This window comes from Camelus bactrianus, chromosome 15 (assembly GCF_048773025.1).
Source record: "Camelus bactrianus isolate YW-2024 breed Bactrian camel chromosome 15, ASM4877302v1, whole genome shotgun sequence".
NCBI classification, from domain to species: domain Eukaryota; kingdom Metazoa; phylum Chordata; class Mammalia; order Artiodactyla; family Camelidae; genus Camelus; species Camelus bactrianus.
This window is the reverse complement of record NC_133553.1, coordinates 30,013,255-30,036,968: the sequence shown is the minus strand read 5'-3', so window position 1 is coordinate 30,036,968 and position 23,714 is coordinate 30,013,255. Positions and strand designations below refer to the sequence as shown.

Sequence of the window (23,714 nt, the reverse complement as noted above, 5' to 3'; positions counted from 1 at the left end):
TTATCTTCAATACTCAGGACATAATACTATTCCTTTTCACTGTTTCTCTTTTCTTCCTTCTCTTCCTTCCTCTGTGTCCTTTATCCACTCCAACGTTTAAAAAATTATTCCTTTCTTTGTTATCCTACCACTAAATTTAAATGGAATGGAAGCATATTTTATATTATTTATTATATGTATTGAATCTAACTTTATAATAATAGCTAGTATTTATTAAGTGTTACTGTATGTCAGGCACTGTGCTAAGAGCTTTACATGTATTATTTCATTTAATCCACACATCACCTATGAGGTAAAGGAATTATTTATTAGATTTCTTTTTACAGATGAGGAATCAGAGGCTTTAAAAGGGCAACTAATTAGACTGTCAACCCACCTAAGATAAGGTTAGAACTAGGACTTGAAACGAGAGCTAATTCTTAGCATCTGATGCTGCCTCTCTAATAGAATTCAGCTCCTTCTTTCTCTTCCTTCCTCCATTAATAAGGGTCCAGGGAATTTCTTTAAATACTTTTTTTTTTTTAACCCAAAGCAATACAGACATATGGTTAAAAAATACAAAAGATTAATAAAGCAAGAAGCAACAATCTACAGCCCTGGTCCCACTTCCCAGAGACAATACTTTTGACCACTGGTTTTCTGGTTCCTGATGACTGTAGCTGCAGCTTATACAATCTTAAATATTTATGCCATTATACCTACTCACTACTTGTTATGAGAGAGAATGTTTAACTCACCCACAATTCCCAGGACCCCCAAACTATCCTTTCTTCCATTCTCCTAACAGAATAACATCACTAGACTTCATTCACTCTAACTTTAAACAACATAAACTTTATTTTCTGTTCCAACAATCATAAACAGTATTTCCTGATGCTCTACTTTAGAAATAAAGCTATGTTTCTCTTTATTAATAATTGTATGATGTTCATCCTAAATATTTTTTATCTCAAAAATCAAAAGTAAACTGCTTTTAAACTGTAAGTGTCAAAGCACTTTGTTATGAACCAGCCGTCTTTAACTGAATGAGTGTCCCTTATTCTTATTCTAGCAGACCAAGAATGACTTTTTGAGTCTTTCATAAAGGTTCTAGGAGTGTACTTGACACCTTTATTATAGCAATTGGGCTGTCTTATTACAGAGAGAATTAGTACATACCTTTAAGCAGGATTACCTGCAAAACAAGAGTACTCACCTGCTGTTGTCCCTGTAATCGCTGTTGAAGCTGAAGTCTAAGTTGGTTGGGTGCAGCTGGAGGTCTGTTTAGAGTTTGCCTGGGCTGCATGCCCATGCCAGGTGAAAAAGCACCTCGGGGAGGTGTTACTTGAACAGGCATAGTCCCCAGTGAAGGTTTTTGCCTGACCATGCCTTGGAAAGGGCTAGAGAGATTGGCAGTAGGTGAAGGAGAAGAATAAGGCTGGGAATAAAGGTTGGGCCTTTCTTCCATCATCAAAGGTGGTGTTGCTTGTTGTGGTGGAAATCTCTCTGATAATACATCTAATCCACCACCCTGTTGGAAAATAAGCCAGAACATTTTTCAAATAAGTTTCTGCCAATAAATTACATGCTCTTCTATAAAATTTTAGATCCAAGACCATGTTATCTCTAGTTTCATCATAATATATTCATGCTGAATTCATGAAGCTCTCCAGAAGTTTGCTACTTAAAAGAATCACTTATAAAAGTTACTTTTAAATGGAGTAATAGATTAACTGAGATGTTTAGTATCTCAGTAAAGAGATGAAGATATCATTAAAATAAAGGCCCTAAATCAATTAAATGAAGCTACCAGGTTTGAAAAGAACCTCACTGCAAAGCCTGAGAATCAACAAATGTTACATTTAGTAAGAAGTAGATCCCTGAAGGAGGGTTTAATTATGTATTTTTCTATCTCAAATACGGAATTCATGCTTTTATCTCATTTGAAAAAAAATTCATAGCTGACCTAACAGAATGTCAGAGTTATGAATTTCATACTTCTGAATTATTAGTCACTGTAAGAAAAATAATTTAAGTTGTGGCCTGTTGTGTGTGTATCTGTGTGTGTGTGTGTGTGTGTGTGTGCGACTGAACATAGATTCATGGGGCATAACTCACACTTTTTCTGCATTCTGATATGATGTATTCTGCACTATTCTACTCCATTAAACAAATGCTGGCTATGATGCACTAAGTTGACTTTTTTAACCCCCAAGTCTGAAAAATATTAACCTGGAAGTTGGAATGTCATGGAACATACAGGCTGAAACATATAGGGCCTAGCATGAATGAAGGATAAATTAAATCCTAAAATTAGAAGTGATGATAAAAATCTGAATTCTATTCTGTGGGGAGCTTTTAAAATTATGTTCCACAGTGAAAGGCCAAAACTCTCTAATTCTAATTCTTTCTAATTATTATGATTTTTTTGTTTAAAAAGCTTATTATTATAGATTTTGATAACTTTCATAAGGGTAAATTATAAAACAGCTAAAATACAGTGAGAATAATACCAAAAAATCCTGGCTAAAAGATCATTTTCTAACTTCTCAGGACTATATCACCTAAATAATGTCAACTTTAATAAATACCTGAACAAGTTTGTCAATTCCCAGAGCTCTGTCCAGTTCAGCCAGCTCAGTTTCATCTTTGCCACTGAGAAAGGATACCAGCTGCTCAAGAAGAGCTTTCTCATCATTTCTTCCTTCTACTGTTGTTGGTGGACAGAGAAGCTCATCTAATTGTGAACTAATACACTGGCTGCAGAATCAAAAGATAAGAAAGTTTAAGACTGATATAGCAAATGAGTATTCAGGATTAAGAATGCAAACACAGTCTCATACATATACATATATATGCACATCTAGCTCTAGAAAATTCTCTGTTGAGATGCTTTTTCAATCAATTCTTATGCAATGAAATTTTCTATACTTAATGTGCAGAAATTTATGAATGTTGAGTATGTAGCTTGAATATATTTTTCATTATTTTGTCAATCATTGAACTTTGTTTTCATATTCTTCATGTTAGCTTATAGTTTTGCCTGAAAAATTAGCCAGAGTTAAGAGAAAATAATTTTTAACAAAAGTAAAAAATAAAAATCAAAAATTCAGAAAAAATCATTTAGCCTATATCAAGATTTATCCTACTTACTCTATTTATTCTGTGGGTGCCGTTAATTATTGATAATTGAACCATAATCAAAATAGTACACATTATATTACTAAACTTTCAAAGATGGCCAAATCATGTTGATGACATGATTACCATTTATAAAGTAAGTCAAACTAGAAAAATGAAATATGCTCAATGTTAAGGGACAAAACAAACCATTGATTACATGTAGAAAATATGTAGTCTAATTCAAACTGATACCAACTGATGCATAAAACTTAGAAATATATAAAAAATAATACTAGTACTGATGCTACTAATATAATTATATAATTAAAAGGATTCTTCTTCTGGGAAGGTAAGTGGCACTACAGTTCACAGTTAAGGCTCTAAACCACGCTCAATACTATCGACTCATCCTTTGGTTGCTATATGTGAGATGTACTCTATCTGTTGGAATGGAGCTACCTGTGTGGATTAAGTTCTAATCAAGTGATTAAATTCTAACCAAGATGAGACACTGAGTAGATGTAGAAAGTACTTTCCCTTCTTATATGTTCTTGCTCCAAACAATGAGAAAAGCTGGACAAAATAATTATATAAATAACAACTCAAATGCAACATAATTGTTGTACTGAGGCCAATTCATCCACAGGTCCCAGAAATTTTATGGTAATCAATCAAAGCAAAATAAGAGATGAAAGATAAAACAACAGCTGCATACTGTATCAATCTCTTGGTAATTACAATGTACACTAGCCTTGTAGTCATGCAGTATATAAATCTGTTTGATTTGGTGTCCTACTCCATCCATTTCATTTCTATTAATATCTCACAAAATACCAATACAGACAAGAATCTAGTTTGGGAAAAGTAGTTCTTTGCTGTAGAAGTTGGTATCTGATACTTTTTAATATACAAAATGTATTACTCACTCTTCTGGTTTATTCTGATTTACAGCTGTCACTGTATTATTTGCCCATGGAACCTGGTCACCTGTTCCTGGTTGTCCAAATTGGTTATCAATTGCTTCCAATTCTAGCTCAGGTAATCCTGGTTAAAGAAGAAAAGGTAACAAGTCAGGACATATCAAATGGAAGATACAATGATAGTATTTTCCAAAAGTAATATTGTATAGTAGAGTGAGATTTCTCCTATAAAAGACTACCTCAATGATATTAAGGTCACTTATTCAGAAACTTAAGCTATCTAGAATGTGGCCACATAGTAAGTAAATGAGAAAGTGAGAAAAGGAATCAAAGAAAATCTGATGTTAAAAGTTTGTATATATTACCATCAGAGAGTCACTTAGGGCTTTGTCAGAAATTATTTATTTTAAAGATTACTATAACAGTTTTAGTTAACTTCTTTTTCAACTATAGCATATTAGAATATGCTATAAGTAGGGACAGTGTTATGAAATGAGAGCTGCAAGCAAAAGATAAAACATGTTCTATAAAAGGCAGGAACAGAAACTAAAGGGCACGGCAGTCTGGGGTCATTTAGCAAATGGACAAGCTCTACAGCTGTTAACTGAGAATATTGCTATACAATAACAGTATAATAATTGATGATTATAATGATGACAAATAAAAAAGAGGCTGAATTATGTTTTGTAATGGAAGAAAACAGTATACACATTTTAGTTTTTGTGTGGGCAATTTTTTGAAATCTTTGAATATTTCTGTACTATTTATATTAGGAAAAAAACTGTAAATAACCTAAATTCCAGAAATTTACTGACTGATTAATGAATTATGGTACAGATATTTACAATATGCTGATAAATGAACAAGAAAAAAGTATAACCCTAGACATTATGTTCAGGATGATTCTCTTTGTATAAGCTATTTCATATATATTAATAGAAAAAAATTCTGGTTTTTTTTTAGATTCTAGATCTTAGGTTGTGAGATTAACGACTACTTTTATTTTCTTTTAGTGTTTCTAATGGTTATTTGTAATCTCTTAAAATGAACAAAATTCGTATGTTGAAGCCCTAACCTCTAGTACTTCAGAATGTAATTATTTGGTGACAGGGCCTTCAGGGAAATGATTAAGGTAAAACAGAGTCATTTGGATGGGCTCTAATTCAACATGACACAGCAAGAAGGAGGCAGTCATCTGCAAGCTAGTGAGAAAGGCCTCTGAAGAAACTAAACCGGCTAACCCCCTAATCTCAGATTTATAGCCTTCAGATTGTGAACAAATACATTTCTGCTATTTAAGCTACTGGTCTGTGGTGTTTTATTATGTCAGTCCTAGCAAACTGAAAAATCCTAAAACTAAAACTGAAACTGCCTTAGTGCCTTAAGAGAAATGTAGTTAAGTAGAATTCCTCATTCTAATGAATGGAGAGTAAGCAGATTTAAGGATGACCCCAAATTTTATTTAGTGCTGGATATTGATCATTATTAACTAAACAAAATATGTTAGGCTTTTATGTGAAATATACTCAATGTTTAGTATGAATGAAATACAGGAGTCCATATAAAAACACATTCGCTTCTAAATGCAAAGTACCATAGCTAGTAATTAAACTAGTCTTCCCTGTCATGACAAATGATAGAGAAATCAAATTCTGTAGGATTCTGGAAAAAAACCAAGACAAACAAAAACCACCAAACAACAACAATAGATGGTGATGGGAAAGTAATCACTTAATTCCTCTCGTTACTTAAATCAGGAAGTTGATCAAAGAAGATTATCTAAAGCTGTTCCATTGCTCTGCTCACACATTAATTCCTCAATTCTATTCCATTGAAAAAATCTAACCTACACAAAATAATTGTATTTAAGGGCCAAAGAAAATTTACATGGCTGTCTACTATCAATACTGAGTATTATAAGATAGTTTATTTGACTCAATAACAGGACATAGCATCTCATTTTAGTAGTATTGATGGGAAAAATGTTAAGAAAACAAGTTGGATAAAATATTTTTTAAAATAAAATAAGATTCATGTGTTAAATTTGATGACTAGGGGGAAAAACCCCAAACAAATCAATCATTGATTCACTTAGAAGTTTCATTTGCCTAGGCTGATGCTTAAAAGAAGTTGGTTCTTACTCTAAAATTCACGTCATCCTTTTAGGACTTCCTTTAGAAACTGACTTCTATAAAAAAAAATAAATAATTGAGGATTTGCCGGAATGTTTTATGAATTACACAAGTTATCTCTCTTTGTCCAGGGAATAAACACACTATTTTTGGTCATGTTTGTGTCCCTACTGCAAACATGAGTAAGTATGCATATGTTTACACAAGACAGGCACAGTAATTTTTAAAGGGAAACATCAATGCATCTACTAGTCATTGTGTTGGAGAGAGGCAGCTGATGTGAGGGTAGAAAAAGCTCTTAGGGATTCCTGATCAAACTATTAATATGCTTTTTTAATTATCTGTGCAAAGGACTCAACATCATATGTTCTCCATTTTAAATATGGTTAAAAGAAAATGTTTTATCCTTATTAGCCACAGTGATCCCAGAAAAAAAAATTATTAAAAAAAAATTAAAATTTTTGCACACAAAGTACAAAGCGTTGTCTAGCCAGGAGAATGGCTCTTGCACATTTTATTCCACTGAGTTGATTCAGTATATAGTGATTCTGATTTTCACAGTTAATTTTCTTCAGCTGTTGGTAAAGAGGCTTCTGGTTCAGTTTTGTATTGCATTTGGCTGTTAACTATGCACAGCAGTTACAGTATTTTATGTGACTAATTTCTCACTCTACAAAAAACTATAAATCAGTAAGATAAAAACTGAATAACCCAATAGATAAGTGGTTAGAGAATATGAACAAGTCACATAAAATCACTGGAAAATGATCAGTCTAATTCACAATTAAAGAAATACTGATTAAAACTACACTGAGATACTTTTTAAAAATCCAAAAGATTGGCAAAGATGAGAAAGCGCACAATTCAATTTATTGGAAAGGATGTGTAGAAAGAGGAACATTATCAGTTAGAGTGTAAACTGGTATAAGAAGGGCCATTTGGCAAAATCTATCTACCCTTTGACCTAGCAATTCTGCTCAGAACTTACAATTCAGATATACTCTCAAATGTGGTAAATTATCTCTACATAAGATTATTCATTATAGTTTTATAATAGTAAAAGTTGCCTACCAACAGCCACAACACCTAAAAACAACCTCAAAACAGGGAAATTAAAATGGATTTTTTAAGTAGTGAAAATGTTTTATGTGAAATTCATATTTTTAGAATTATGCAGTACTTTTAATGTACTACAGATTAAGAAGATTTAAAATATAATCATCTCAGAATGCATATATTCACGGAATATCAAAACCTCAGGAGGTCATTCACTTACTCCAGTGATGCTGTCAATATTCAAATATTCTTGGAATTCTTCTAGAGCTGTCTTAACCAGTATACAAGTCCTTCAAGAAAATATTTCTCCTTATAATTACATCTAATTTTGGTTCTGATTACAAAAAAAAAATTATTCTTTTTGTATGAACACATTTGGCTCCAAATAAATTCACAAAACTTCTAAAGTAAAATCCACCCTGAAAGGATAGGAATTTGAAGACAGTCAAAGGGACATAGCAGAGGTTTGAAGGTACTGCCAAGAAAGCACCTTATGCATATTTGGATCAATATCCTCCTAAGCTGTCTCTTGATGTGCTTTGCAGTACATTTCTAACACAATTATTTAAATCACTTGGTCACACTGCCTGAGTGCGTGTGTGCATATAAACAACGTGTTTTAAAACCAGGCCTACTGAAATTTAAATCTTGGTTCTGCAGATACTAACTGGATAACTTTGGGTTAGTTTTTATCTGTGTGTGTGTGTGTTTTCTTTTCATTCTCTAGACCTTAGTTTTCTCATATATAAATAGAGCTAAGGAGAATTTCTAGTTAAATGTGACAGATTTGTCACCTATTATTTTATTCCCCCTCCAAAATTACCACTGAAATAAAATAAATAAGAGGAAAATAAATCTACAGCTGAAGGAGAGGCAAAAGCAGCAGCATGACAGCTAAATAGAACAGGGAAGAATTTCTGAAAGATAAAACAGATGGAAACTAACTCATGACAAAATTCAACTAAACTAAAAAACTTATATCAGGACAAAGAGAAGATTTTCCAAAATGGGATGTTTTCTCAGAAGAATACCAGAACAACTCCAGGCTCAGTGGTCATTCGAGCGGGTAAAGGAACAGGCCATGGGTGAGTGCCAGGATAATTAAAGGACAACTGAACAGCTGCCACCAGGCCCTGCTCTGAGTGCAGCTGACTCTGGTGTCTGCCCATGGGATTAAAGTGGTGAGTACATGACTCAAAGTGGGAGTTCTGCCCAGGGAATCTCCCAAAGTGGGTGCGAGGGCTGCCACGAGGGATTTCCCCAGCACCAACCCCCACTCCTTCACAACGACAACTGAGAAACAGGGCTTCTATAATCAGAACCTACATTCACTGCCAGAGCAAAAGGGTTTCTCACTTTAGCTAAAGGAATACTCTAACTACCAAGATGTTTCATTCTAGGCCTTTTTCAGTGTATATGGACAGAAAGCCCAAATTCACCGAACAGTCAAGAAAAGTCAACATGAGGAAAGAAAGATAGCAAATTTAACAAAGAAAGAACGAAACTTGGAAGAAAAAAGGATTGACAGGAAATGAGCTCTGAAGTAAGTATGCTAAATTTATCACCACACAGATATAAAAGTCTATCATATCCCCAAAGAGTAATTCTATGAAAAAAATTGCTAGAAATTAAAAACATGATCACTACAATTAAAAGAACTCAATAGATGGACTGAAGAGCAGACTAGATATGGTTGAATATTCAGTTTTGATCTGGAAAATCAGACACAGAGACTCTCTCGGAATGCAGTGCAAACATGCAAGGAAAATAAAAATATGAGAGAAAAGATAAGTGACACGGCAGATAGATCAAGAAGTTCTAACGGTGTATCTCAGGTGGTGAAATATGGTAGTTAAATTGTCCTATGTGGGACATTTGCACTTGACACAGTTCAGCTTAAGACTGAAGTAAGGAAAGACTTGATTAACCGTGGTTGGGCACAAGGTTAAGACGTGGAGTCAGCCATTTGATAATGGACCCTGGCTCCAGTGAGAGAAGGTTGCGGGCAGTGCAGAGGCCAGAGGGGCAGGGAAACAGAGGCTGTTCTCTTCCCTTTATAAGCTATCGTATTTTTGTCCCCATCTTCTTTTTTCTTTCTTTTGCCTTCTCCAATCCTTTGTTCTCTTTTCCTTTCTCCTGCCCAACTTGTTTCCTTAGCCTCATGACTCTTGAAATAATTTTCTTGTCTATATCAAAATACTGTAAACTGGCTTTCTGAGGCTGTCATCCTCTCCTTCATTTACCTCAGTATCTTCCCCTCTGTGCTTCTGGCCTTTGTCAATACTATGGCACAAGTTTTAACAGATACTGGCCTATTTACATACTTTTTTACATGAAGCTGTATTTCAGGAGGGGAAATCTCAAGAGAGAAAAAAGAGCTATTTGTGTCAAGACAGATTATGAATCACATTCCACTTTCACAGACTTGTAGAGCTAGAAGGCACTTTCTACTTTTATTAACTTTAATTTTCATCAAATTAACACATATACATAAATATAAAGTCAGAACTAAAAGATCTATTATGAATAAAAGCAGTCTTCTGATCCTTTGGTTACTCCCCTTCCAACAGAGGCAATATTCACAACTCGGGTATCTCCATTTTAGATTTCTGACTCCTCATCACGATAGAGTTTTAGTTCTCCCACATCTACACCTCTTACTACCTCCTGTGTCCCCAACTCCCTAACAGCGATCACAGTTTTTTACAAAATAAAAATTAATATTTAGATTCTTATGACTATGCAAATACTATCAAGTACTATGTTCAAACATTCTTATATCGTTTTTATTTTTCTGGAGTTAACAATTACCTTATTTTTTCATTTTCCTGCTTTTCTAGGAGAATTTTTCATCCGCTTCAACATTTTTGACATAAACCAGTAATAGTTCCTATAAACTGAGGAGGTTTCATTTCTCCCTTGGAGGCCTCCTTTTCAGAGGACTCAGGCTCCCTGTTTCAGTCTACACTGGTTGTTCCCTGGTCTTGTTGATCACCTATCATTCCTGGACTTCCTTTCAGATCCTCTGTTTTCCCTATACCTTTGTAAGTTTCTCTATTTTGGCTTTTTCTCTGTTTGCTGAAGTACATCCTCTAGGACCTTAACTAGAAAAGGTGAATATACCATGCAAATACCTGAGCCCTTTTATATCTGAAAATGTTTTTATTCCACTTTCATAACTACTAGACATTTGGATGTCTAACTGTAAGTTAGAAATCATTCTAACATCAGATATTTCTAAAGTAACATTTATTGAGGTATAGTTTATATACAGTAATGTGCATCAATTTTCAGTGTACAGTTTAATAAATTTGGCAAAGGTATAAACCCACAACCTTCTACCTCCGTCAAGAAAACAGAATATTTCTGTCACCTCTAAAAGTTCCCTCAAGCTCCTTGGCTGTCAACCTTCCCTACTTCACCTGACCACTGGCAACCAATGATCTAGACTTTTCTCATTCAACATTTTTTTTAGAATAGTTCATGCCATGTACCAGTAGTTTCTTTCTTTTTATTGTTGAGCAGTATTTCAGTATTTCATTTTATAAATAAACTATATCATTGTTGATGAACATTTAGACTGTTTCTAGTTTGGGACTATCATGAATAAAGCTACTATGAACATTTGTGGTCAAGTTTTTTATGAGCACATGCTTTCATTTCTCTTTCTCAAATACCCAAGTGTTGGATTGCTGGGTCACATGGTAAGTGCATGTTTGACTTTAACAGAAACTGAACAATTTTCCAAATTTGTTGTACCATTTTACATTCCCACCAGCAATGCAAAAGTTCAAGTTGTTCCACATCTTTGCCATCATTTGGTTCTGTCAGTTTTTAAAATTTTGGGTACTTCAATGGGTGTGTGGCAGTATTGCACTATAGTTTTAATTCACATTTTTTTGGTGATTAAAGACATCTTTTTATAAGCTTACTAGCTACTTTCATAACACCTTTTTTTTACAAAGTTTATTTTAAAATCCTTTGCTCATTTTTAAAATCGGGCTATTTCCCCTATTAACATTCTGCATTAGATGCAAGATGCATTTGTTAGAAACGATGAGCTAATATTGATACATATGCATTAACTAAAGCCCATAGTTTACATTAGGATTCAGTCTCTGTGTCACACATTCAATGGATTTTGACAAATGTATAGTAACACGCATCCACCATTGCAGTATCATACAGAATAGTTTCACTGCTCTAAAAATCCCTTTTTCCCCCAATTTATAGGACTGGTATTCAAGGAAGACAGTTTGGGAAACAATCTGACCTAGTATTATGTTTCTGAAAGACCTACTATGGAATGTTCTGGGTAAGAACACAAAATTGCTCTCCTTAACATCAACTTCTCACCTTAACATTAATTACAAAAAAGTAGAGGTTATACTATGACTGAGAACACACATGATAAGTGAAGTTCATGTGTCTAAAAGTAACTGTGTATTACTCATAGTGGCATTAATGAAATTTCATTCTCAACAAAAGGCCTGTGCAGTAATGGTGAGAGACAAAGCACTAATCCACATTATCATCAAACATTTAAAATGAGGTTCTGTCCTCAACACATACTGTTCAGCCTGGAAGTGGGTCTAGCCGTGGTGGACTGAAGTGAAGCTGGCAGGATCTCCGACTTGACGGTGACACTGGTGACCGCACCATCCATCCTCTCTGTCTCACATAAGCCTGGCAATTGTGCTGCCTTCTCCAGCGTGGGTAGTAACTGATCAAACTGGTCAAGGTCAGCTGTAAACTACGAACGGAAATGAAAGTTAGAGGAAATATGTTCTTCATTTTTACCTGAAATGATGTAGAAAACAAGTCATTCCTTTAAACTATCTGAACTGAGTGACTATGAGAGAATAAAGAAAGAAGAAATAATTAGAGAGATTGGGGCCTCAGATGAAATAACATGACTTAACACTGGAAAAATTGGATGCTTATGATATTAATATACTGCAGGATATAAGATAATACACACACATTATCTTGGTATAAAATTTATACATTGGAAAAATTTTGACTGAACTGGAAGGAAACATTTAAAGTACTGTTAGGACAGGAGCATCATGGGTGATTTTTTTCTGTTATATTTTTCAAAATTTTGTAAAATGACCTACTATATGATGGAATAAAAATACATTTGCACTGATATATATTTTCCATAATTTAAAAAAGTCTTGGAAACTTTTTAATAAATAATATATCAGCTTCAAAGATCCTAGAAAAGTCACTTCCCATTAAGGATGTACTAGAATAAGAAATATATTTTCTAGAATAAATAGAGAGTTCCTATATCTGTCTGAGGTTATGCACAGGGGAAAATTGGTCTTTACTTCACAATATATTATTCCATTATGATTACCTTAAGATAGCTCATCAACATAAAATGTCTACCTGTTTGGGTTTCATTATTTAATTTAACTAAATTTTACGTTTCTAAATTGTATAACAGAATTATATGTATGCATTTTTTAAAAGTCTAGCTTCTTTCATTTAACATTACATTTCTGAAGTTCACACATCTTGTCTCATGGAGCAGTAGTTCATTTTGTTTCCACTGCTGAATAGTATCTCATTGTATGAGCATGTTACAATATACTTATCAATTCTACTATGATGAATTTGGGAGTTTTCCTGGTTATTGGTGAATACAAACAAAACTACTATGAATGTTTTTGAATATGTCTTTTGTGACATGTGCAAAAAGTACTAACTATAAAGGAAAAAATTGACAAATTGGACTACATTAAAATGAAGAACCTCACTTCATCAAAAAGCACCATTAAGAGAAAGAAAAGGTAAAGCACAACACAGAAAGTATCTGAAAATATATAACCAATAGAGGACTCAACCAAAATATGTAAATAACTCTTACAGGTCAGTAAGAAAAAGACAGCATATTGCCAAAATGGGCAAGACACCTGAACAGGCTGTTTATAAAAGAAGATATCCAAATGACCAATAAACATTTATCAGGGAGAGGTAAATTAGAACTATGAAATACCACTACACAGACCCCAGAACAGCCAAAATTTAAAAGACTGACAATAGCAAGTAGTAACAAGGACACATAACACCTTGAAGGAATCTCATACATTAGGAAAACTGGCATTATCTACTAAAGATGAAAATACACATATCTTATGATCCTGCAATTCTGCTCCTAGGTATAAACTTAGCAGAAATGCATGTATATGTGCACCAAAGGAGACTATGTCCCAAGACTACATAATGGCATTATTTTATAAAGCTGCTACTTTTAAAGTTAATCTTAAAGAGTGAGTTTTAATATAGTTATTATTTAAAGCTGTTTCTTCAGCTTAAAAACACGGCAGTAGTTTACTGCTGCCAAGAAATATGAGAGACAGCCTTCTCAAAGAGCACACATGTAAAGAAATAACCAAAATAGTGTCATTACAAATAGTAAATAGAGACAAAACAAAGCACCATGAGAGTGAGAGGAAGGGAATGTCTAACTAGGGCTACTGGGGAAGGCTTTACAGAGGTGATGTCTGAACTGTCTGTGAAAGATGAGTAGAAGTTCAGCAGACATAGAAAGGAAAGCAAGGCAGGAGATGCTTAGGAGAGACATGGCTTATCCCAGGAAAGGCAAGGACTTCCATGTGCCTAGAATGCAGTACACCTGAGGGAAGAGAGAGATTTCTGTGAAATGAGGGCAAAAAATAAAGCTGGCTCAAGAAACTGTAGGACCTATACATACTCAGTGTGAATCTTGCTTCAAAATGGAGAGCCTTATTGATTAACTGCTTTATGAATGCATTTTCAACTATTTCATGGATGTCTATATTCTGTCTAAATAATCTGTAAGCTCCTGGAGGGGAGGGATCACATTATCTGTTTTTCTTAAATTCTTTCAAAGTCCACAGCAATTATTCAATTAAGCTGTTACTTTTCACTCCACCCCATATCCCAGCCTAAACACAGAGGTTCCTGATCCAAAATAATTTATGCAGAGGTTTATTTATATTTACTGCTGTTTCAGGGCATGTTAAATACCCTACTACCCAGAATACTCAAAGTCCCTATTCTGATGGAGGTTGGGGGTTGAGGGTGGTTAGAATCAGACGAAAAGGAAAACAACTTTAGAAAATACTTCAAAGGAAATGAAACTGCAAAGCAAGCCAAACTAGGCAGCCTTGTCCACCTCCTCAAATTTCTCTCTCATTTCATTAACATCAGAGGTTCCTAAGCTTAGTTACTTATCAGAGTCCTCCAGGGAGCTCCTTTAAAATACGGGTTTCTGGGTTCTATTCTCAGATTCAATATTCTGGATTCAATAGGTGAGGAGATGAGAGGAGAGGGCAGGGAAGGTATTTTTAAAAATATCTCCAAAGATGTGAACTCTGATTTTATGGTAAGAAACAGCTACTTTCTTAGAATTCCACATTAGTAGCCCTCCAAGGTTCCAAAGGGAACTCTTGAGGGCATCCTATGATTTTTTTTTTAATCATCGATACTAACCTTTTAATATATGCCCAATGGGTAGGACAAAATATAGCCTGAATCCAAATATGGTCTATGGATGGAGTAAAATCAATGAAAAAAAAAAAAACAAAACTAGGAATATTCATTTTGTGAAGCAAGGAATTACCTACCTGGCTCTGTGACTCCAGTTTAATATCCTCAGGAGCAGGTTTGGTCATTGGGGTTGGGTTTGTGTTACAAGAATCCATCTGTTCTTTCTTTTCCACTTTCACCTTTACATCATCCAAGCTCAGGTTTGGAGTTGATCTTAAATCTTTCTCATCTTTATCTAAAAGGTAGCGTAGGAGCTGATGGTCTTTTGATTCTTTTTTCTTTGAAGCATCCAGTTCTAGTTTTATACTGGAGTTCCCTTGTACCTGTCCAGTCACTGACACAGAAGTAGATGCACTGTCCTTTTTATCAGGCTCCACTGACAAAGTGGTGATATCCGAGGGGCTACCCTCCTGTAAGAGCCGGTGTAGAATTTTGTGCCGCTCTGTCAGTGAGCTATGAGAGGAGGGGCAAGAACCGCTTGAAGAGTTAGCAGAGGCAGAGTTGGAAGTGCCTGTGCAAGATAGTACCTCTTTGCAACTTGTGTCTATATCAGCATGCCGTAACTGCTGCTCTGCAGTTGTTGTCAAAAGCTGCACTAGTTTGTGACTGGTTTGAGAATATTTATTGTCTCCATCTGAGAGTCTGTCATTGTTATGCAGAAGCCCAGAATCCAGAGGTTTGCCATCATTAGAGCTGTTGTCAGACTGAATCATTTCATTTAAAATGGATGCAATCTCTTTGTTATCTTTGGACTCAGCTTTTGCTGGTTGGATATTTAATCTGCTAGGTGAATTCTGTGAGCTCATCTGCCTGAGGACTGGAGAACTGGCAGAGAAGCCAACAGAGTTATTGGGTCCTTCATTCATACTCTGTAAAGGTGTTACTGGGATGTTTGAATAAGATCGGTTACTATTATTACAGGCAGTACTTGTCATGCTAACAGGGGAGGTTAATGTCGGAATATTAGGAGGAAATGAATTGTTTGGCATCCTGGGCCTTGTTGCCAATCCAGAACTAACTTGTCTCCTTGGAGACATGAACTGTGCAAGGGATATTCCTGTACCTTCCATAGGAGAATTATTGAGGTTTAAAGAGGGATTAGTGCTCTGGGAACTGGCCTGTCCCTGGTTTAAGGCAATACTGGCTACAATCTGATTTCCAGGTGAGCATCCAAAAGTCCCTTGGCTGTTGCTAGAATTACTATGACTGCTGCTATGAAGGTCTGAGCTCTGTTGGCGGTTTACTCTGGTGGATACCATGTTGCTGTTTGATGGTGGCAATGCAGATGAACGGGCCACACCATGAGCTGGAGAGATATTAGGGTTGACGGAAGGGTTTACCCGAGGAATTGACATTCCAGAATTAGTGTCCTCTTGAGGAGAAAGACCACTGTGTTCCCTAGGGAGGGGAAAGACATTATTATTCAAACATCTTCACTGGTTTCCATTACAATATTTTCATGATGCATATTATGAAAGACTATTAACAACCTCACTAATGTTGCAAACTATCAAGTAAGAAGCTTCTGTATTACTTGAAACTAAGGAAAAACAGTGGATGGTTAGTACTACTGTGAAATATCAGCATCACTTAAAAGGAAATAGTGCCTAAGGTCCTGTAAATTTGATAATGGTTTCAGTTAAATGGGAAAGAAATCTTTCTCGGCCTTGGGAAAAAATCCAATACATGTACTTTTAAACTTCTCAAAATTTAATACAAATAATTAAGACTAAAATAATACTTTCAGTTGAAAGAGAATCTTCCCACACCTCTGTTTACAAAGTATTTACTCATGACTCCCTTGCTACAGCTTTTAAGTATTTCAACTCCAAAGAGGAAGACTGGGTAAGGAAAATACTGTGTCACTGATGTAAAAATTAAAAAGGGTGACATGCAGACATAGCAGATGTTTTGAAAGAGAAATCACAATATGAAAAAAAAGAACTGTGCTAATTCCACTCACAAGCATAAATTAAACTAAAATTAGAATCAGCAGAATACTGAATTCAAATTTTCATCGAGTTCTTTACTCAAATCCATAATTATGACAACAGATTTGTGACTGGTATTACCATGTTCCAATAAGCAAATATATCAGATGAGGGAAAGATGAAGTGAGGGAAAACGTCTTTGTTTTTGTTTAATGCTAAATTTTAAATAGTTGTAAATGCAGGGTTTTGAATAATTCATAGGATAAAAGAATGGTTTCATGAATTTACCATATATAATAGTGTAAAACATATTTTAAGAGGAGAACAAATGAGAGGCAATGACATTCAAAAATCTCAAGTTGATTGTTTAATAATTTGTAGTTTCAGAAACTGTTAACATAAACTCAGGAGCCATTGAGTATGCCCTAATGAAAATAAAGCATTTCTAAAATTAAAAATAACAATATTAACAAACTCAAATCTATTATAAGACCATAAGTTCATATAAGGAAAGTTGGAAATTTTTAGCCACCTTTTTGGGTTTTATCCCTAAAACATATGTTCAGCCTCACCTTTTCCTGTCTTCCTTTTTGAACAACAAAGCTATTCTTAGGCAACAAAACTAAAAAACCCAGTATGAATATACTGATTATATGCTCATCATACTAGTTAACATCTAATTTAAAATCTGTTTTCTAGCCATTAAGAGTATAAAAATTTTTTTTTCTCTAAGAAGAGATATGTGAACTGACTTATTTCATATGAAGCTCTCCAAATAAGTAGTACCTGTCGATGATATGAATTCCCATGATGAAAGGTTGCATGTCTGGACTTTGAGGATAGCAAAGTTTACACTTGGTGTGAGCGCTAAGCATTGTCCCATCATTCAATATGAATCTATAGGATGGGCTGGAGGCAGTGCCACGAGTCATCACTGTTTCAAACAAAAGAGAAACCTAGTTAAAATTCTGACACTTGTACTTTGGGCAGAGGAGAGTTACCAAGCCTTCTTTCTACCTAGAAACTCATTTTTTTATGCCCTTCCAACTGCTGCCTGCTCAGACTCAAAATAAAAAATGTTCAGATAAAGCAGGTATTTGAGGGGGGAAATGATTCCAGATGAAATATACCACCTGATGACCACTTTTAATTTAGTCCTACTTGATTGAGTGCCTCCTCACAGAAGTAATGATTATGAAGAAACCTCAAACCACACTTAAAAAAATCAACCTTAATCTTTCCCTATAATGGGGCAGCTCCTTAAATTTATTAAATGTCCAACAAAAATACCAAGAAGTAACTTTCTTCCCTCCCATTTTCAGTATCTCTAATAAGTATGCCCCCGACCCTGCCCCACCCCATCTGGCTGATTTTTAAAAATAGTTTTATTGAGATGTAATTAATATACCACAAAATTCACCCTCTAAGTTTTGATTAGTTTGCAGAATTATTTAACTAAAATTCAAATTTAATTTTTCACTCAGGAATGTGAATCACAAAGGTCCCCACTTGAGAAATTATTAGTTATATATATGTATTATTTTTGATGTCTGAAAATTAGTAAGCAAATTAAGGTAAAGCCTGATTTACTAATATAGAACAAATGACTAGTAATGATTACTGATACAAAACAAAAACTAGGTTAAGGAAGTCAAATAACTATGTAAATACCATAATTTACTTTTGTCTTAAGCTTTATTAACTACAGACAAAATTCTAACTACGTTGGTAAGTATTTATTAAATACTTAAAGGCTATACCAGACTACTAAGTAAGTAAATTTCATTCATATTTCAGTAATACAATAGAAATCTATTTTAAGAAAGATTTAATAGGTATATTCATCTATACCCAGGTCAAAAATCATATCCACTGAAACGCAAGAATTACAACCACAAATGATTATTATGATTTAGTCTGTAATAAACGTTAGTCCTATTTTTCAAAGACATTTCAGAAAGGGCTTCAATTACACTTTAAAGACATATGAAAAAGACAAAATGACCAACTGATAAATAAGTTTTGAGGCTACATCTTACTTTAAGTAGAGAAAAGACAGGCTCTATTTTATTGTCTTGGGTATGCCATATAAACCAAAGAGGGCATAATCTGCTGTAAATCCATACCATACATAAATCTGCCTAAGTACAAAAACCAGGATATAAACTTAATTGAAAGAATTCCTTACCTATCTGGAAATTTCAGCCAAATCACTGGCACATTTACCAAATATATCACATGGAGAAATTTAGTATCTAATGAAATAATAAATGATGAAAAAGAGTCTTTAATAGAAACTGATAACATCTGTGTAAGGATATAAATGTTTGCTATGTTAAAACTCTAAAAAATATTAACAATTCCTAACAGTTAATATCTTTTGATAATGTATTTTGGAAAATACAACTACAATTTTAAAAAGTGGCATTTAAGGTAAATTATTAACCTAGAATAACGAAAAAGCTACAGATACATAAAGGGCCAGTCCAGATACACTATATTTCATGTTATTTTGCTTCTGCCATTTTGTTCTATTTCTTCATTACTATTTATTGCTTTTTTAGGATCACTCCGCTGGAAAACATTCACTGGCTCTTCAACACTGAGCTGACTGTCTGTCCAATATGACAGTCACCAGGCACATGTGGCAAATTAAATTTTAAGTTAATAAAATTTAAAATTCAGTTCCTTAGTCATACTAGCCACATTTAGAGTACTCAACAGGTGCATGTAGCAAGTGGTTACCGTATTGGACAGTACAGCTCTACAATCTGACATCATTTTGCATTTCCAATCTTATTCCTCATTGCTTCCCAAATATTTCTTCGATATCTCTTTGAATAGGAGGCAGATAACTTTTTACACACTTATTTTTCTCCTTCAGGTAGAATAAACATAAGGGCTAGTAGTAGTATCCCATTCTTATCCCACTTTCCACAGAAATTGTATGATGCTTTGCACATAAAATCATCCAGTAAGTACTTCTGATTTTCAACTTGAATCCCACCCATCTCAATAGGTTAATATTGACTTGTGATCAACTACCATAACTTTTCTTTAAAGAACAGATTTTAAATCTTGGCTATGATTATCCTGTATCTCAATTTATGTTTTTGCTTATGTGGGAAATCTAGACTTACTTTTGTAATGGAAATTAATGAAGAGAAATTTTTTTCGTTTTTTGACAAGCCCTTTAAAGGTGAGAAAGAACTACAAACTCAGGCTAGCATGGGAACATTAAGATACTTAATGTGGATTACAGAAACATCAATAGTCCTTTAGTAATTATGCTGCCTTAAGTTGTAGGATTATATCTAAACTAGTAAAAATTTCAAAATTGGGGAATACCTATTAATTTAATACAGGAAATGATTACACTTTAAGTTTTGGAGTTAGATTATTTATTTTGGATGATAATGTGTGGAATAAGACTTAGTACATCATAATTCACAATCTTTGAAATGAACAAAAGGCAATATTAAATATAGTAAAAATTTAATTAATTAGAACCTAATTAAGACTGTCCAGTTAACTAAAATTGAGAGATAAACAGGAGGGCAGCAAGGACCAATCAAAAGAATTAAAGCCTAGGAATCAGATTTAGGTTTGAATTCTGTCTTTGTCATTTACAAGTTTAGGATTTAATAATGCAAGTTAACCTTTGCCCATCATCACTAAAATGGAGCCAGTTTATTGTGAGATAATATTTAGCATGGAGCCTGGTACATAGCAGGTACTGAATGAATATTTTCTAAATGAACACTAAAGAAAAAAAAGTAACAAATAAGCAGCTTCCAAAGTATGTATGTCCTGAGTCATACTCACTCACAGTCTGCCAATCCATAGACACTACTTATACTAATAGCTTCAACCCTATATAACAATCACTAATATTCTGCATTAAGACATGAGTATAGGAGCCATAATTCTTTCTAGAACTGGATGGCTAAACATAGCTCTACACACCAAACTTTCCCCATAGGAAAGATCTGGGCTTGGACAAAACTATTTGGAATTTCATTTGATCACAGGTTCTGGCCTTGTTTTCTTATCTAGCTTTGTCAGGTTTTGATCCCTGACACCTGTGTTCATTTCTAAAATGTTTAGAGTACTTAGTGAGGAGGGATGTTATTGATACGGTATTATGACACCCCAGAAATTCTTCAAAGAGCCTTTAAAATGGCAATTGTAGGAGGAAAAAGGCATAGTAGGCCTACAAAGCAAAGGGAACTGTTTTCTCTGGCCTTAGCAGCTACAGATATAGAGCTATTTGGGTTTTTGACTCCATCCAGTTTGGTGCTGAGATAACCTCAACAAGTACGCCTTACTGATATTAATCAAATGGGTAGGTTTAAAATGTGTGTGGCAGGGTACTACAGGTCAATGTTGGCAGAGATTTCTCTTTCTTTTTGTTATTTCCCTAGATATATATACAGGAAAATGCAATTCAAAAACTTTTATTAAGGTAAAGAAAAAAATTACCCTAGGTGATCTAAGACTTTTAATCCCCAATGGGTAAACTCTACTCAGAACATCAAAAATTCTAAAAAAGGAACATAAACTCATGTTCTAAATATTTTCAATAAAATTCGACAGAAAAAGATTTTCAGCAAATTCTGTGATACAGACCATGGACATTCTAGTTAATCATTCATATGGGTACTTCTGTTTTACAGCAATGCTTCCCCACTTCTTGATACTACAAACTCCTTCCTACTGTCTCATGATTTTTTTAATGAAAATAACTTTATTTTGTGATTATAAAGTTAAGATAATAGAGAAATAAACAAAAAGTGAAGATAAACTCATATAATCCCATCACTCAGAGATAACCACCGTTAACATTTTGTGAATCTTCTAGTATTGGATAGATATACAAGAGTGAGCTCCTTCTACAAAGGCTGTGTTTTCTTAGCTTTTTAAAAAAATATAACAATATATTATGGACATCTGTCAAAGGCAAGAAATGATCCATTACATCATTGATAATAGGTAAACAGAACTTTTGTAAGACTTTTCTAGGCTATTTAGCCTCACATTTCCTATGACTACTACTTTCCTTAAGTGCTAATAGATGTGCTACAGGAAGTAGTATTCTGAGGAAAAATGAGTCTCAGTAACAAAGTTAAACAGGAACCTATATTGGAGAACTCCCTAGAAACTTAAATACCTTAAATATGTCTATGAATCCCCCGAAGTCGGAAAATGAAACATTTCTCATATTTAATTCAGTATGAAACACCATTCCTTAGTTATAGCTATTAATATCAATGTAGAACCTAGGTTTATGTTTTCTAAACGCTTCTGTAAGAAAACATTTTAGACTCTGATTCAGTAATGTGGGTGGAGTCCAGAAATCAGACTGAACAACTGCCCCAGATGAATCTTACCAGGGATCTTTGGTAAGCATTTAATCTAGATCTTTTTCTAAAAGAATGGTTCTGAATTGAACAGAACTTGGGAAGCTTCTCCAAACTATATATCTGCATGGACCTTCTCTTGGTTTAATAATTTCCTCAGGTGATCCTGATACCCATTTTCTCCCCAGTCTCAATGGAGAACCACTGCTTTAATGTAGTTCATGCTGAATGCTCCCACATATTCTTTGGCTAAAATGCATTTTCAAATTTGATTCTGGAAAATAAAATAGTCAACACCCTTTAAAAGTAGTTCATGATCTGTCTCTGTCAAAAGCAGCTGAAAAATTAAGATAAGAACTTAAATCTTTAAAGCATATAAGTATTTTTTTTAATAACAGCCAATGCCTTCAAAAAGTAAGCTAAAGGCAAGACAAAAGACAGATGGAGGGCAAATTTTTTTCCCTAAATATTAATCACTGTAGAGTTTTACATTTTAAAAGTTTACACAATATCCAGGATACAGTGGCACAATTTGTTTCATTTTTTTCACACTGTCCCTAAGTGAAGAGGCAGCAAGCATACGCAAATGCAAATTTACACCTCTCTACATTCTTGATAGACCAGTGGTTCTCAAACCTTGTGTGCTGAAGCATTATCTTTGGAGCTTGTTAAGATACCTCGGCCCTCACTTGAGATTTTAATTCAGCAGGTCTACATCTTTAACAAGTGATTCCCATGTAACTGTTTCATGGACCACATTTTTCTTACCAGGTTAGATACCACTGAATATAACATATCAGAAAAAGATATGTTTAACCCATGAATGCTGTTTGGCAAGTTGTTTAGAATTTCTAAAACACTAGAATCAGAGTCATGTGAATTCTGGACAATTTAATTTTAAGAAAAGAAGTTATTTCTAAAGAGGAATTTTTTTTTTCTAAAAAAAGTGTAAGAAAAGGACATTAAGAAATGACTAATGGAGAAGAGGTGTTGAATTATACTTATATTTCTTTACATTTCTCTCTAAATTGTTCCATTTCATATGTTAATAGCATATTATTTACTTACTACACTTTAATCAATCTATTTTATAGAGAATTTCAATGGTTTAGAAACATACTTTAAACCATGGCTCAATAACATCTATGGGATCTAGACTTGCTTTGCCTTGGTCGAAATGTATATAAATCATAGGTAAATAAAGTTAAAAGTCTTTTAAGTAAAGCCTTGGAAGGTCTAATTTATAAAGGTAAGGCAAAAAATCAAAGAGTATCACATACTTCAGCACTTCAGGCAGTGAGTAGAGACAGTGCTCTGAGTCTCCTACTAATGCAAAAGTCAAGTGCCACTCACTGCTGGGGGAGGGAGTCACAAAGTTTGCAACCAGTGGATGCATTGGTTGCTTAGTGTAGTGGTTTCCAAACCTGACTGTACTTCACGACTGCCTTTTTAAAAAATATATATTCTTGGTCATTTCCACTGAAATACCATCTTTGAGGACGGTATCAATCTAGTAGGAAGCCCACCGAAGAACCATTAGTCTGGAGGAAGCTGACCCAGAAGTAACCACACTAGTGAGATTCATATAGATGGCTTCCTGGAAAAAAAAATAATCAAGCTTCTTCCTCTACATACCATTAGGAAGCAGCTGACCTAAAATGTAATAAATGG

General features: G+C 34.3%; 1 protein-coding gene across 6 annotated transcripts in view; it reads right to left on the bottom strand.

Annotated features, from left to right (window-relative positions):
• Positions 1–23,714, bottom strand: part of NCOA1 (nuclear receptor coactivator 1) — a 212,366-nt gene that overhangs the window by 29,355 nt on the left and 159,297 nt on the right. For all 6 annotated transcript variants that reach the window (XM_074341748.1, XM_074341750.1, XM_074341749.1 and 3 more), the window contains 6 exons: positions 17,470–17,617; positions 14,830–16,150; positions 11,783–11,963; positions 4,029–4,146; positions 2,571–2,739; positions 1,196–1,510 (listed from right to left, as the gene is read on the bottom strand). In XM_074341748.1, coding sequence (XP_074197849.1) covers positions 1,196–1,510; positions 2,571–2,739; positions 4,029–4,146; positions 11,783–11,963; positions 14,830–16,150; positions 17,470–17,617 — 2,252 coding nt within the window. The remainder of the gene's footprint in view (positions 1–1,195; positions 1,511–2,570; positions 2,740–4,028; positions 4,147–11,782; positions 11,964–14,829; positions 16,151–17,469; positions 17,618–23,714) is intronic.